Raw genomic sequence first — 17,977 nt, 5'->3', positions numbered from 1 at the left:
TGTGTTTCCCTCTTTCTTAGCAAAAAGGTAAAGGTGGTGATCATTATTTATCCATTACATACTACGACTATTGGCCATAACTTTTGCATTTGGACCACACATATCATAATCATAATGGTCCCAAAGGGTGACTAGTATAAAATAAACTGATTCAAAAGGTTGAATAAGCCACATACATGAAATTCTTTTTAAATACATGGTAGAAGTCATATCCAAGGGGGATTGGAAGACTTGAGCTGATGAAAAATTGTTCTTAATTTGTTGTTGTTGCCTTACATGCTCATGAAAACTTTTCTTTTCAAGCAGCAAAAATAAAGGCAAGTTCCCAAGGGGACCGGATTTTATGTTAAAAAACCTATATGGAATATTGGTTTTACAACTAAAATACTCCAATAATCCATTGGCATTCTAAAAGGCATAACAAAATTCCAGCAAGTATTTTAGAATTTTAATGGGTATACACTAAAATGACATTTTTTGTTAGCGCTGGTTACCCTTACCACGAGGCTCAGCCGGTAAGGGACTAGATTATTTACTTAGAAACCGTCTCAAATATGATGCTGAGAAGTCCAAGGAGATGCCATGTCGTCGGATGGGCTAATGGTGATATGGAATGTTGATGGAGACAAAAGTATAAATTCCCTGACGTGGGAGACACCATCAACTAAACGTGATTGTAGGGTACACCACCACCTACCGTCTAATTTTCAAGACCAGACAATACAGAAAACATACCCTTGGTAGTGTTAATCACAGACCTGATTATGTGGTCGGGGGGTGCGCTACCACCCATTCTTGTGAAACGAACACAAGCTCCCATACCCGACATAGTGTATGTATAATGTAGTTTTATCCTTCCGGGATGGCGCAAGTCTCGACATGTCGCCCCCTCTCCGTTTCTCTTCGTCAACCCCCTCTCTTGTACTGTTCCTCCTACTACCTCTTTGATTTGCGCCCCCCCCGCCCCCGTCCCTGATCTCTCCCTCTCCCCCATTGCAATTACCTAGCTCCACAGTTGATCGTGCCATCTTCTTCTTCTTCTTGGCGATTCAATATTCAGAGAGAGCTACGAATCTCTCACATGAGATTAAGAAAGACTTAGTTAGCATCAGTACGGATCATCCTCCCCCCAATGCCCTCACAGCCAAGCCCTGCAATATTGGCTGCAGCCGAGCAGCACAATATCGCACAGTCGAAGCTTAATGCGATCAATTCGCAAGACACTAATAATTATCGCTGCCCGAAACGGGGCAAGAAATTCACCATCCTTGCAAGTGACGCCTCCATCAGACTGTTTATACCCGCCGATGATCAGATGCCATTGTCTGAGAATGGATCACCCTGCATCGACAACATGCAGTTCCGCAATAGCCAGAAAGAATGGCGGCAGGGATATGCCGAAGATGGTGCTTTAATGCAGCCCACCAATGGATCACAACAACAGCAAATTCATCATGATGAGGCAGTTATACAGCAGCAGCAGCAGCAGCAGAGCATCGTCAGCAGCAACATTAACTATGTCGTCCAACATGATCTCATCAATCTCCCTCCACTTAGCCGGCTTGGACATGGATCACTAGCAACTAATCATACGGACCTTATGACGCTTCGACAGTGTGCCCAAGAAGGTAGCCCTGGGAAGTCAAGATTCTCGACACGTTAATATGCTAACTGTAATGTTTGTCAGTTGTGTTTGGTTATGGTCTATGACTCTATTGTGTTCGTTACTGTTTCATCAGACTAAATCTCCTGCTCTGATCACTGAGTACATAGCATTTACTTCATCCAGGTACAAATTTAATAGACCAGCAGGCAGCCTGTGACCAAGACCAAAAAGTTCATAAAATACTAGGTACATACTCTTGTTGATAATCATTATCTTTTGCATATTGGTATGTTTTAAGATACACGCAAGTCCACTGTCACGCAAATTTCTTGTTTCTGCAGACAGCTCTGTCTTGGGTGCAGAATCAGGCTGTGATGAGACCAGCTGTAAAACAACATATCCAAACGTGAAGCAAGATGGCCGGTCATCAGCCCCTAATAATGAGGGTGAGGAGAAAGAGAGCGATGAGGAGAAGAGCTCGACAGCAGCAAGCATTAACACTCTATTGAAAGACTCTGATAAACATGATCATGAATTATTCCCCATGAAAGACACAATCAACACATCTTCCATCTTACATGCCTCGGATGCTTCTCTTGTAATCGAGGAGAATCAGCACACTGACACAAGCATAGAGTCAAGCATGATCTCTGATGTTGAACACTTAGATCCCTTGCTAGAAGAACTCCAACAGCTATGCATGATCAGGCCAAGCTTGAAGAACCATGATGATCCCGATCCTGCAGATGTTTCAGGTTCAAAAGGTGATGAGAATAACCATGCCAATCTGAAAAGCCGTGATAGTAGTACTCCCCTTAGCATGGAAGATGAGGTTCAATCAGAGACTCCGGCCTCCCTTTCTTCATCAACAGCAGCCATGGCAGCAGCAGCTGGTCTTGAGCAGCTATTGCTCTGCAATGCAAAAAACAGCACAAGGGCAATGACAGCAGAAGAGACAGAGGAAGAGGCAAGGATCCGTGCAGAGCTAGAGTTTGAGATTGAGAAAGATCTGGAACGGGAGATCAAAACCAAGATCACTCTGCTCAGCAGAAGGCTGGATCAGCTGCATAATCTGCAGGCACGCCGGCATCCAAATAATCCAAAGGAAGCAGAGCATTATATTCATGATCAAAGACAATCAGGGGCCAATCATGATGATGCTGATCAAGCAGCCACATTGATGAAGCAATTAGATCTAGCCACCAGCTCCATTAGAACTATTGCACAGATCAATTCTGCACAATCAGCAAGTAAGGCCGATAATCCGCATCAGATCAGTACGAATCATTTCAGGGCTTCCACACCACAACCTAGCAGGCCTGTGCTCACACAATCTACAAGCTGCAACAAGAGAATGCTCCATCATCCCATGAATGATCACCTATCAGACAAAAACCATGTGCACTTCAGTACTTATGACCGCAGCCATTCTTTGAAGAAACACAACCCTGCATTAGCTACCAGAGAGGTGTGTGGTACTCCTGCAGGACTGGCCATGGATGACATACGCAAGCTTGCCAGTGATCTGATCAGCAAGACCTCGAAACCAGGATCATTGAAGTTGAGAACCGAGAAAGCCATGCTCAAACACCTGCAGACCAGCTTAGCATCCATCACTACCAGATCAAAGAAGTTCGATTGGATCCGCACTCTGAGAGGAGGTAATAACAGTGCCAGCCCTGCTGATCCCAATTCTTTTTCACAAGTTAATACCCAGACGTCACCGACTTCTAACAGTTCTTCTCAAAGCCAAACATCTCCCTTCCGGGATGATCAAGGATGTCATGTGCAGAGCCATGTAACTACTAATTTCCATCAATCAGAACTCGCTGGTAATCTCAACTCAAAAAAGCTCAAATTGCATGATCACAGGAAAGCTCTCCTGCAACAAGCTGCTGCAATTACCTCTGGTGATAACATGCACATTCATCATCACATCAATCGCTCTGATCAATCTAGTCACGCCGTCCCAAGCTACAGCAAACCCACCATTAGTGCAGCCATTACCACTGCCATAACCTCACAAAGGTTCAAAGTCAACCGTCACTCTGGTACTTCCAAGGCTCTGGCCCCAGTAGCTACAGTGGCTCCTAATTCTGTGCCCCACAAGTTTCAGGATCCTGATCAAGTCCGTGTACAGAGCAAAATTATCAAGCCCGAAGTGCCTGCAATCATAAGAGGGATCAAGAATCCATCAGCTTCAGGTAAATTGAATTACAGGTCTTTGCATACTGCTTCTTCCAAGGCAAAAGAAGTTGTGATCAGGTAACAAGTCACATCAGCAAGCAAGAATAAAGTATCCTCTCACCTTCTGCGCCAGCAGCAATCTGAAAACATGCAAGTAATATATGGCGTTTGTGCTGCCAATAGCGTGGATACGAGTGTGATGTAAGAAGACGAGCTTCTCTATGTCTCCATACATTTAATCAGATAGATTTAAGGAGAGATCCGTCAAACAATATCGACAGCTTGTAGTCATGTGATCCCATGTGATCTGGTCCACAAGGGCCATGTGCAATCGCAGATGACCAAAATAATCATATTAGCTTACTGCTAATTAGTAAGCACTGTACTTTAAGCCTGTAAGAAGAGCATTGATGAATGAAAGATTTGGACATTTTACTATCCTGCAACGAATGTTTTAGCTCATTTTCTCATACACTAAAGCTTGTGAGTAATTTTAACATAGTACTAGAGCGCCATACTTGGCAATTCTCTACTGTCAAGTGCGCGATTGATATCGATTGTTGCACCATTTTCTTTACATTTGGATCCTAAAAGGTTCCCCATAAATTGTTCAATCGCCCATTGCAAAAACCCAGTATGGTTAAGCTCGAGAAGACATTGACGATTCCCATCGCAGACTATATATGCAGGCGGGTGCTCCGATAATTGCAGACAACACCACCATTCATGCACCTCAAAAATATCTACGTAGGACTGTCAGAAAAGAACGATTCTCGTCTCCTTTTCTCTTGTCCTTTCCTGCGTCTGATCTCGATCTCGGCATGCGCCTCTCGTCGTCTCCTCGACTCGGCTCCTGCGCGCCAACGCTCCGTTCACCACGCGCCTTTTGTTTCACCTAACCTCTCGCCGGAGCAGGTCTTTACAAATTTCATGACCTATTTGTTTCGCCACACTTTGACCACGCCCAGGTCACGCTTCATGAAGGATAACAACTTGCTATCACTTTGTCTTTTATCACACCACGCATGGACCAGGTGAAGTTCTCCCTACATGATTGCTTTTAAGCTCTCTTATAAGCCTCCCTTATCATGATACAAATTGACCCACCAAACAACATCCACGGCCAACGTTAGAGAATGTGGAATCGAAGCCAAGGGCAACTTTTAATTCTAGAAAAGAGGAACGAGACAAAGGAAGATAGCCATCATCATGAGACATATGACATTGGCGTATTGTGCAAAGCTAGCCTGATCCACCTTCCAAGCCATGGCATGCTAACAACAACCCGTGCTTCACTACAGCCATACAATCTTGATAACAATTCCCCCCAACATCTACATTAGCAAGGTTCTTGAAGCTAGGCCACCAATTCTAGCTTTGGATGCCAGCTCCATGAGCAAAGTCATGGTAGAAGCCGAGCTAGAGGTTGAGGTGGGTGAACACATGATCCGACAAGAGTTAGTGGTTGTGCACCCTATCCTCCTCCACCAAGGTAGGAACCACTTCCACAATCACCCCATCAACCCCTTGATGTTGCTCACCTACACCGTGCTCCAATCTGTCCCTCTCCACCTTGAGCTCCTTCATTGGCCTAAGAAGTCGGTGAGCAATGCTTGAGGAGGAGCTAGTGACAATGGTGGAGGACATGACCAAGGAGGAGCACATCAGGGCTACTCACAATTGTCCCATCAATGCAACCAAGAAGGCTGAATATCACCATGGAAACCCCTTGATATGAAGCTTAAGACACAAGTTGTGGTATTGCTTAGTTTATCAAAATCCAACAAAGCTTATGTCTTTTGTAAAATAGAGAGATGTAATAATTTTGAAGCCCTAGATGCTAAGCTATGTATTGTAGTAATGTTAATCAACCAAAACAAAAGTTATGAAGAGTCAAGAAAGTAGTAGAAGGTAGCTTTGTACTCAACAATGAAGGTGGTGCAACTCAGGGATGGAACAAAAATGCGATGGAAAAAGAAAACTATTGGTGTTTAAGAGATGTTGGACTGAGAGAGAGAGAGAGAGAGAGAGAGAGCTGCCATTATAGACAAATCTCTCCTCACCTCTCCTCCTTTCACTACAAGAGAGAGGGGGCTTATATTGGATGCAGGGGGAGATAGTGGGCATCGCTTATGTGCGATACCCGTGCATCGCTTATGCGACGTGCCAAAAAAATGCCGCATAAGGTATGGGACGATTTTTGGCGTCGCTAAAGCGACGTAAAATGCATCGCTTATGCGACGATTTTTGGTGTCTCTAAAACGACGTTATTAGTGACGTTTGCAAACTGTCATGCATCGCTACAGCAACGAGCACTGCTTATGTCACACCTGCAAATGTCGCACCAGATCATTTGCTCCCAGAAACGAGAGACGAATGGAAGGATGACGAAGGGAGAGAGCCGTACGTCCAGTAGCCGCATAAGACGGTATCCATCCAGTTTTGGTAACTATGTAACTTTCCGTGATTATACAGTTGACACTTGACTTGCGTGTTCTCATGAAGCATAGATGTTGACCATATGCCTCTTCTAAGCCATGAATTGCAGCAGCTAGAGATTGGCTTGACGTTGAACCACACCTCGATCCCATGAGTAAGCATAGATTGACTGGTTCGTTTACGTAAAAATGTAATGCTCAATAGCAAATTTAGAAGTGCTAAGCTACTTACAGGGTCGTATAAATAATAGTGCGGCTAAGCTTGCTAGTCACATATTGTTTATTTTTCCTGCACATGGTGTGTCTCAATGTGTTGTTTCCCGCAAAACCATTTTGCCTCGGAGTAGTGATATTGTATTTCTTTGACATCATTCAGGGTCCAATAAAAATCAGCGCCTATATGCTGTATGATTAGCACCATACCAACATAATCCCTCTTTTGTCTCAGACAGCATCTATAAGTTATGATTGCCAATTCTCATATTTATCCTTCAGAGAGATACATCTCTCACAAACACTGGCATATGCAAACAGCTTGCTCTAATCGGCACTAAGCTTATAATGATTCCATAAGAATACTTCGCAAACTAAACATCTTGGTCACACATCAATATGCTACTTAATGCTCATGTAGTAAGAATAATACTAGTGTGTCTAACCACATACTTGTCCTAATAAATATAGACATAACACTGCATTTGATGGTCCTCATTCATATGCAATCCCTACTGGTAGCACCAACCTATGCACACGTAGTGGAGAAGTTCAAAATCATGTAAGCACCGGGTAGGGACTACATAATTTGCATACATCATGAGATAATGTTGACTGCATAATAGGTTTGGGCTCCATCATCAAGCAATAAGTTAAAAGTCACTACATACTTTAGCCAATCCCTCATCTATGTTGAAAGTAATCTATTTACAAATTCACCTTGATTCCATTTACGCAAATTGATCACTATGAGGACATGCTCTTTCTAAAACTATTAGGCTAGGCAACTTCAACCTAGAATCCCACAAACGAAGTACAAGAATCTATATTGGTGGATCTCTATATAGAATTATGATGCTTCAAAGTTAGCCCACTTGTTTAGAATGCAAGATTGTGGAGAAAGTCTCTTTAAAGTTAGGATTGATTAAGATATCCCCCCCAAATACATAGGGGTTTTAAAATTCCCTTTGAAGTTAGGATTAAGACATTTCTTCCAAAGAGTTTTAAATGCAGTTTTAATAACTTGAATATATGTGGGTAACTCTTTTGGTAAGGAAGCCTAATTCTTAAGTTGGGACATGGATTTAAAACACAATTTTGAATTAATTGGCTCACTCTCTCACACACACATGCACATATTGTGATTTAGAGAGACATGAACGGAACATATGTAACAATTACAATATCAAAGTGTAATATTGAGTAGGCCGATTCCTCATCACAATAATTGTAATAATTATAGTATCAAATTATAATATGCATCACCTTACCCAAGAGAATCTGCAAGCTTTAACCAAAGCTCTAAGCAACTTGGAGCACACCTATTTTAGGAATCAATTGACCATTGGCAACACATGCTCCCATGCCAAAAAACTCTAGAACTAAAAGCATTAGTAATCCATCTCACAAGAAAATTTAACCATGGATAAGATCCATCCATTCTTTTGCAAAGGAGAAACATGGTGTGTTACATGGCAGAGACTTGCAATGGCAGCATTGTGTATGCGTATGGATGAATTATACCTTCTTGTTTGTGTGTATGTACAAATAAACACTTGCTCTACCTACTACAGATGCTCCTATGGTGACCTTGATGCATCCCTAGACTATGGCCTCTTTCCAACCTATATCTAGAAGCTAGATCATAGCCTTCATGGCCTCAACACCTGCTTCAACATCTCATAGAGTTTTCTCACCCAATAAGAACTCCATTGTTCCCTTGGATTAGCTTCAATCCTTTGACTTCATCATCTTTGTACCTTTTTGAAATAAGTCCCTTTGCTCCAATAGCTACCCTCCCTACCCTACCTATAGGCAGCCAAATCAACCAAATTTGGGCTTTCTCCATTATCTCTTATGTGCTGAAAATTGGTGCCTTGCTATTTTGGAATCTCTGGCATCATGATTTATTCAGTAGTCTTTGTCTTTTACTTTAGTGTATACAATATTTTAATACCAGATGCTACTGGCTTGTTGTGTATGCCACTGCCACCCATATAGTTTCATATGATTATATTCTCTCGCAAACATGTGGCCCTCAACACTAGAAATCTCTGGACGATACACATAATCGTAGCCCTCACACTCACACACATGCACAGAGATGCATACATTGGACAACGCCATAGTGTAGGATGAACTACATAATCGTAGTTAGCATTGCCATTACTAAACTAAGTATTAGTGTCTCAACTAGCCTGTTGATAGGTGGGGAATGAAGAAGCTCTTACTCCCATGCATTGCAGTGCTGACTGTGAGATGGTTGTTACCTTTGGGAGTTGATTATACTTCTTTTTTCTTAATCTAATCTAGCAAGGCTAAGAAAGGTAATTTGAATGTATATCCCTCACTATCAAATCTATCTTATAGACATGGAGTATCCCTCATGAAATTGATTCAGATCTATAACAAATTGCCCTCTAAATAGAGCAACCTATCCTAGTTTTACAACGTCCTTGTAAGGCACTTTATGGAATCCAACTATGGTTAATGGATTCTTTCTTGCCATTATCATGCCATGACGGACTCTCTGAAAGAAGATTTAATAGAATTTTACTGGGAGGTCCTATATGTGTCAGTGACTAACCCATGTTAAAGTAGAACCCCTCTCAATGAAGTATGATATATGCTCACAATGGGTATTGGAAAGCATTATTTTCTTAGTATCATATTAGCTTTGATACTAGTAATTTTCCTATTTTAATGTCGACTTGCAAGGCTATAACCTTGATCACTACAACACAACCTACTTAGAAGAATGGTGCTTCTATAACGAAAGGAGCCACTATCTTGCTAGCTTTCTCATCTAATATGCAAACTACTTTTTAGGTAATGCTCATGAGAATGTACATGGTCATCCTTAATGAACTAGAGTACTTCTCTGGCACTTGCATTCTTAAAATGGTGGGCACCATGGGACTACCTCTATGTTTGGGAGGTGGTCCCCTTTGGTTCCACCTTGAGACATAGATCCCCCCAAAAAACCTTGATGGTGTGGGATGGTTTGGTGGGTTTCCCTTTTTGCATATAGTGGATTGGAACTATTCTGTATACACATGAACATTTTCTTATGTCCTCATAATAGAACATGGGCGTGCATTATTTCATGCATGCAATCTTACTCTTCTCCCACATCTTTATGATTACATTATTGCTACTCATCACCAAGCATTGGTGCCCTTCTATGTTTCTATTATATGAAATTAGTGTACTCCCAATAAATCTATGGCATTGTAGCCTAAATATTGGCTTGAGGGTGCCTATACATACTAATCTACCCCACAACACCTGTTGCTAAATATGCTATCACTTCATCGGTCATTTCACCTTAAGCATTAGTCAAGATGTACTTCGGCTCTAGTGGATTTAAGTATGTCACTAGAGCTTCATTTTACAATTTGGTGTGGCTTAATAGTAATGATCTAGTTATTTTTTCTCTAGAATTAGTGGCAATCTCTTTGACAAACAAAGGGTGTGAAATAAATAAGTGGTCCCCGCTTTATGTTCATGGCTCTAGCATTACAGGATGATTAGGTTGAGTACTACCTGCTAGTTTTACTACTCATCATCCTATGGAAGATTTAATGGCTAAAAATCATGGCCACTTGTTGCACATTCAGCATTTTTGATAGCACCTAGATATGTGACTAAGATTGCTGGACTATTGGCCTTTCACTCCTTGCTACACATGTGGCATTGTTGATAGCACCTAAATACATAACTAAGATTGCTAGACTAGGAGATGAAAATCCTAGGGTAGCTTTTTGCTTTTTTGTCACTTTTATCCATTTCATGTTTTCCTCATGTTTTTTAACCACATAAGTCTGTGCCCTCAAGCCATTCTCTACTTGTGATTTGAGCTTTTTCATCTCTTCTTGCAAGTGTGGATCTCCACTATTGTTTTGAGATGCCTCATTTGTATCTAGCTTACTCTTACATGCTGCAAGCTATCCCATGAGGTCCTCAATTAGCATCCTTTTCACCACACATTCCATTACTTGTATCTCTACACTTAAAAAGCTCTAGAGGATTGTGATGGGGGATCTACTCATAATATCACAGAGTAGAAAGTGTTATGGACTATGGGGGGTCTACTCATAATATCTCAAAGTAAAAAGTGATAGCAAGTTCGGGGGGTTCATTATATATATATATTCTCTATATATCGTGCATTCATGGCCTATTTATAAATATCCTAATCTGTGAATTTTTCTTGAATAAAACACAATCCTTTTCTATTGAATATGTAAGTAACCCCTTTATATGACACCCTTCTGTATGTAAAAAATGGTGTTTTAAAAACCCTTATTTTGAACTCACGTTATATATATATATATATATTCGTGAGTGACCCCCCCCCCCCCCAAATAGTGGGCCACTGCATCTTGATGCACTTTGGAATTATAGTTGTCTCAATTTGAAGAGACTCTTTTCTCCATCATACACAAACAACTTGTCTCCAAACTCATTATCCCCATACACCTAATTGATCATTCCCATGATCAGGGTTCAACTATTGGTGAAAATGATGGCATTGCTAACAAGACATTGTGTCACCCGATGTGATGGAGAAAAGAGTCTCTTCCACTACAAGGATATCGGGTCATAGCGACGCCGATTATTAGCGAGAAAATAGCAACGGTACCTAGAGCAAAAAAACACGGGCTGAAACCCGAGCACGTTTCATTTCGCGCATTCACGAAAGAGAGAGAGAGAGAGAGAGAGAGAGAGAGAGAGAGAGAGAGAGAGAGAGAGAGAGAGAGAGAGAGAGAGAGAGACCGTCTTGCTGAGAGGGAGAGAAAGAGAGAAAGAAGGCTTCCCGCCACCATCACCGTTCGCAGAGAAGAGGAGGAGGTATACGAAGGGCGAAGAGGAGCCGCCGTCGCGAAGAGGAGCCGCCAAACCCTTCTTCGAGTCTTTACGGTGAGTGCATTCTCTCTCTCTTTTACTTGTTTTTTGTATACTTTGTGTATATTGAGAGAGAGAGAGAGGAAATGAGAGAGAAAGAGAGGGAGAGGGAGAGGGAGGAAATGGAAGAGGGAGAGGGAGGATGAAAGGGAGCGACAGATCGAAGGTTGGACTCAAGAGCTATGGTGGGAGAGCAAGAGCAAGAAAGGGAGAGACTAGAAATAGGAACTCCAACAGTCACAATGTGTGATCGGGCCTTCCTTTATTCAAACTGTCACTAAAAGAATAAAGAATAAAGTGACGGTGACGGGTGCCCACCACCTATAGTGTGCAGTGGCAGTGATTGTCAGTGTAGTAATATACGGGCGGCTAGACAGAGGCGCCTTTACCCCCAACAACCTCCCACTTAAAGGCAAATCTGCCCTAGTGAGGAGTGAAAAGAAAAAGAAAAAAGACTGTACAACATGTATACATGTACAACAGGGTGAGGATAGACATCAACACATCCCACGCCCATCAACCTCCTGAGGAAGGCAAAGCACTCTATAGAGAGGCTTTTCGTGAGCAGATCTACAGGATTCTGGTCAGTCGAGATCTTAACAAGATCAACAGACTTGTCCTCAATGACCCCACGTATGAAGTGATACCTCACCTCAATGTGTTTCATCTTCGCATGGAAGACCAGATTCTTGGCTAATTGAATAGCACTCATAGAATCCGAATGCAGTGTAGGGATAGCATCAATACCAAGGTCAGCAACTAAATGACCCAACCAAATGGCCTCCTTGCAAGCCTCAGTGGGATACAATATACTCGTCCTCTGTAGTAGAAAGGGCCATGCATTTCTGCACCCTGGACATCCAAGAAACAGCACCTCCAGCATAGGTGAATACATAGCCAGAAATGGACTTCCTACTATCTGCATGTCCTGCATAATCAGAGTCAGTGTACCCCACAACTCCTGTATCCTAGCTGCCATAGCATATGCACATATCTGCAGTGCCCTTCAGGTACCTCATGATACCCTTCACGATATCCCAATGCTTCTTGCTAGGTGTAGACATATAGTGTGCCACAATACCAACTCCAAAGGTAATATTTGGACGAGTGGCTATCATGGCATCCATAAGACTGCCCACTGCGAATGCATAGAGAATCTTGGCCATCTCGGCCCTCTGCTCATCTATCTACAGACAATCAGCCTGTGATACCTTCACATAAGAAGGCAATGGACAACCAATAGGCTTTACGTCATGCATGCGGAAGCGCTTAAGGACTTTATGAATGTACTCCCTCTGTGACAAGTAGAGGAGTCCCTAATGCATGTCGCGTCTAATGCGCATACCAAGTATGTGAGTGGCTTGTCCTAGATCTTTCATCTCAAATCTCTTCTTGAGCTGAGCCTTAAGAGCATCTAGCTCATCATGAGCTTTCCCTGCTAGCAGCATATCATCCACATAGAGTACCAAAATCAATAAAGAACCATCACAGGCTTTCTTTCGTGTAAAGACACGGATCCATAGCACTCCGGCTGTAGCCCTGTGACTGCATAAAGGCATCAAACTTATGATACCACTCCCTAGATGCCTGTTTCAAGCCATAAAAACTTTTCTTCAATTTGCACACTAGGTGCTGCTTGCCAAGTTTTGCAAAGCCCTTAGGCTGCTCCATATAAATCTCATCATGCAAGTCCCCATGTAAGAAAGTCGTCTTGACATCCATCTAGTATAAATCCAAGTCAAGCTGAGCAACCAAACCCAAGACTAAGCGTAAGGTGGTCATCTTAACCACAGGAGAAAAGACCTCGTCAAAGTCCACACCATGTTGTTGCTTAAAACCCTTTGCTACCAATCTAGCCTTGTATACTGGCTTAGGGTGTCCAGGGGTACTTTTTAGCTTGTACACCCACTTGCCGCATGGCAAAGCCTTCTTGCCCGTAGGCAAGGAAACCAAATCCCAAGTGTCATTTTTATGCATGAAGTCTATCTCAGAATGCATAGCCCTCTCCTAGGAGTGACTGTCACCCCTGTGCATAGCCTCATCATAGGTGAAAGGCTCTCCTACATCAGGTGGATGTCTGTCTCTAGTAGACCGTCTCACGGCCTCATGGCAGACTCTACTGCCTGCCCAACTGTCTGGTCCAACACCCTGACCATGAGCATCTGCAGCTGTAGGCTGTCCAACTGGCTGTGTGGGAGCTCTCGGCTCCTCCTGATATATGACCCTGCAAATCTCAACAATTCTCTCAGGTTGCCTATGCATTTTTTCTTCATGGAAGACTACATCATGACTGTGGATGACTTTCCGCGCTTGTGGATCCCAGAGACAGTAACCCATCTTGCCTGCATCCCCATAACCAAGGAAAATACATTTGACAATCTTGGGATCCAGCTTACTTCTCTTGTCCCTGGACACATGGCAAAATGCCTCACATCCAAAGACACGGAGATGCGCATAAGAGGGAGGTTTTCCAGTCCATACCTCCTCTGCAACCTGGAAATCCAAACCACTAGAGGGTGATCTGTTTATGACATGCACAGCTCTACTAACTGCCTCAGCCCAAAAGCTCTGTGGTAGGCCTGCATGGCTAAGCATATTGCATACACGCTCTTGGATGGTTCTATTCATCCACTCAGTCAAACCATTCTGGGAGGGGTGTAGGGGGCGGTAAACTGACACTTAATACCCCTCTCATCACATAACTGCTCAAAGGCATGTGAGACATACTCACCCCCATTATCTATCCTTAGGCATTTTAGCCTATACCCAGACTAGTTCTCAACCAATGCAAGCCATCTCTGAAACATAGCCAAGACATCGGATTTCAGCTTAATGGGATAAGCCCAAACTTTTCGTGAAAAATCATCTATGAACGTAACAAAATACTTTGCACCGCCCATAGACTGACAAGGCATGGGCCCACAGACATCCAAATGTACCAATGCCAAGGGCTCACTCATGCATGGCCTACCAGACTTCTTATGCGTAGACCTAGTCTGCCTGCCATAAAGACAATGCTCACATGAATCAAAACATGCATAATCAAGGGGCAGTAAGGACTGCAAACCAGAAAGCATTTTCATTCCCTTCAAAGACATATGGCCCAAACGAGCATGCCAAAGAGATACATGTGGGATAGAACCCACAGACAAAACATGATCAAGGGAAGAAGCCGATACAATCAAGGGGTAGAGACTGCCAGCCTTGGCACCTCTCGCAATCACAAGTCTGCCACGAGTGATCTTCCATGCAAAGTCTCCAAAACATACATAATATCCTGCATCATCAAGCTGTCCAACTGACATGAGACTGCATATCAAAGTAGGTACATGACGTACATCCTACATAACAAAACTGTTGCCAAAAGGAAATTGCAGCCTAACATCACCAATGCCCACAATATCAAGAGAGCTGTCATCACCCAAGCACACAGAACCCGAAACAGTATGGTATGAATGAAACCACTCTCGACAAGGTGTCACATGAAAGGACGCACCTGAGTCCAAGAGCCAACACTATGCATACATAGAGTGTATCTTTGTCATCTGCGACGCACTAGAAGAAGCTGCTAGGATATAATCATCATCATCAACATTCTCAGGCTGCATAACATTGATCTCATCAATTTTAACACTGGACTTTGCAGGCACTATGCTGCGATCAGAAGACTTATTTGCACTTTGTCTTTTCCCTTATCTTTGCGCCTTTCATTGCGCAATTCATGGCATTGTGGCCTAATATGGCCCTTTTTCCCACAATCATGACAAGTAACATCTGCATTGCTGCCATGGGATTTGCTACGTGACTTCCCACGAGACTTGGACTGAGATTTCTGAGAATCCCGTCCACGGCCACTACCACTGCCATGCTTTCCATATCCATCATTCCTGCCTCTAACTGTCATAGCATGAGACACACGAGAGGCATCCAAATTCTTACGATTAATCTCTTCCTGCAGAAGAGCACTCTCAACACCAGATAATTTCAAGGTAGCAGTAGAGGCACATAATGTAGTGTGGAATACGTCCCATGACTCATTAAGAGTACCAAGCAAGAAAAGAGGAGTGACATCCTCTACAAAAGTAATGTCTTGCGAAGTAAAGTTCTTGAGTATAGTATAGAACTGGCTCAAGTGAGCAGACATAGTCACATTCTCCTTCATGCGTAGATCCATAAGCTGCTTCAGCCAATACATCTGACTTGCTAGACTTTTCTTGTCATAGAGATTTTTTATCTTTTCCCACAACTACCATGCACTCTGTTCTTCCTCAAATACATTATAGTGAACCTGTTCTGTGAGAGACAATACAATAGTGGACTTGCATAACTCATCAAGCTCAAGCCATTCCTCATCTGGCATAGTTGCAGGCAGATGCCCGCTTAACCTCAAAGGTTTGATGTGCGATTTCTGCACCAACACCTACCTAATCTGGCTCTTCCAATAAGATAAATTCGTACCATCAAGCTTAGTGATGTTGAAAATAGCATGATCAGTGGACGAACTCGCCATAATGCGGGCTGGAAGACTGTAGACAATTCAAAACTGCTTGTTGTTTACTGCACAAAATGACCAAAAAATCACCAAAATCGAGGAAAAATGGCAAAGAAAGTGGAAGCAAAGCTGCTGCCCACCAAGTACTAGTGAAAGTACATCATTTCAGAGTGTTTCAGCATGAAAAATCCATGTCAGTCCATACATATATGCTTGATGTAATAAATTTCAAATTTCAGTAAAAGAGAGCTAACAATGCCAAAATCGAATCCCAAGGCAATCAGATACTGCCAAGACCAAATCCGGCATCATGTGCACATAGCATAAGCATATGACGGTCGATAAGCATGAATCCAACACCCAAGTATGTCATACAAACATCTGCCAATGAGTAGACACACCCCCCAGTCATCAATGGGGCAAAGTGTTCCTGCCACTACCAAAACTTGACACAAGTAGGTGTCAGTTCACAAAGATACGAATCCAAAACTGAGACTTAGCTCATAAGCATACAGTGAACCAAGACATATGATGTATCATCACAAAAGGTAAGAAGTCCCAAAGTCTCAAGTGTCTGTAACTGCTCAATAGCATGTAAAAGCTTAATGCATAAAAGTACCACATGCTCAATGTCTGATAAGCATTCAAGAATGCGCCCACTAGCACAAAAGCCATATGTATGAGCTCAAGAGCTCAGGCCAAGGCAAGACACAGTGCCAATGACATAAGTCCAAGATAATACATCAATAGTACATCCCGAACATGTAGGCGGTAGAGCATCCGTATGTAGCATCCATAAGCATGTAAGACATCAAGTACATCCCAAGATACAACTTTGGCAAGCCAATAAATAGCTCAAGTAAGCTTCGAGAATCCAAGGTCAAGCCAAAACCGAGCTCCAGTAGCAATAGACTCCAAACAATGTAAATAGCATGTAGTAATGGCATAGGCTAAGCATGTCAAGACCGGTGAGACATAAGCAACATATATGCCATAAGTACATCCAAGACGGAGCATCCAAATGCTTTGCAAAGCAAGCTCAAGATCAACCAATGATCCTGAATCAAAACCAATCTCTATGTCGAGCCCCAAGTGTCAATACATCACCATATATGCCCGAAACATAGCCCGAAAAGCATAACCATAAGTATACATGAGTAAAATGACTTCAGCCCAACTATGTATAGTAGTGATTTACTATTCAAAACTAAGAATTTCAGCACCAAAATCAGCTCCAAATGGTTGCCCAACAATAGGCATACATTCTCCTAACATCCGGGCATCAAACGGGACCAACCGGGCATCAAATGACAATGCCAAACAAGCTGTAGCATCAAATGTCAGTGGAACACTGTCATAAACTGCATGTGGACTGTTATGACAGTCCCAAAATAGTGTTAAATTAGTCCAAATGCTATGCCAACACATCAACCATCAAAACCAAGCATCAAAGCATGTTCATATGCCCGAAATTGAGCCTTTCCAAGTGCCAATGGAGGGGGAGAGCTATTGTTGTGACTGTCAATGCTATTGAAGACACATATGGGAGGGCTGTGTGATTCCGCCAACTATAAATGCTAGTCTTGGGGCTGAAAAAAATGGTGGCCAAGCTTCGGAGGGGTCCGATTAAAGCCAAGGAAGGCCTCAAACAAGCTCCAGCAAGTCTTGTTCAAAGGCAAGTGAGATATGAAGCAAGGGAGCTTCAATGGTGGCTGTCCCAATCTTGTTTACAGCCTATGAGACTTGAGAACTGAAGTAAACCCTAAAGAAAATGATCAAATATCTCTTATGTAATGCCCTGAAGGTGCCCAACAATACCGGGAAGGTGCTCGGGAAGCCGGGGAGTGACAGAAGCTCGAAGGAGTTGGATATGGCTACCGGGAAGGAGACCCAATGCAAGTAGGGAGTCGATGGGATGCTGAGATGCCACAAACCAAGCTCAAGAGTCAGAAAGCAAAGCTCTGATACCAGTTAAAAGGGAGCGACGGATCGAAGGTTGGACTCGAGAGCTATGGCGGGAGAGCAAGAGCAAGAAAGGGAGACACTAGAAATGGAAACTACAATAGTCACAATGTGTGACCGGGCCTTCCTTTATTCAAACTATCACTAAAAGAATAAAGAATAAAGTGACGG

At 42.8% G+C, this 17,977-nt stretch overlaps 1 protein-coding gene across 1 annotated transcript; it reads left to right on the top strand.

The window, feature by feature from the left end:
* Window positions 1-1,132: 1,132 nt before the first annotated feature.
* On the top strand, window positions 1,133-3,921 carry LOC148020521 (uncharacterized). Its single transcript, XM_087698283.1, has 3 exons — window positions 1,133-1,628; window positions 1,790-1,852; window positions 1,948-3,921. Exons 1-3 carry the CDS (start codon window positions 1,133-1,135, stop codon window positions 3,873-3,875), a joined length of 2,487 nt encoding a protein of 828 aa, XP_087554409.1. The 3' UTR covers window positions 3,876-3,921.
* Window positions 3,922-17,977: the final 14,056 nt, after the last annotated feature.

The sequence above is a fragment of the Lygodium microphyllum genome, chromosome 18, assembly GCF_053477565.2.
Source record: "Lygodium microphyllum isolate KBCC chromosome 18, Lygodium_microphyllum_v1.1.10, whole genome shotgun sequence".
Lineage (NCBI taxonomy): Eukaryota > Viridiplantae > Streptophyta > Polypodiopsida > Schizaeales > Lygodiaceae > Lygodium > Lygodium microphyllum.
The sequence above is the reverse complement of the archived record's forward strand: the minus strand, read 5'-3'. Positions and strand labels throughout refer to the sequence as shown.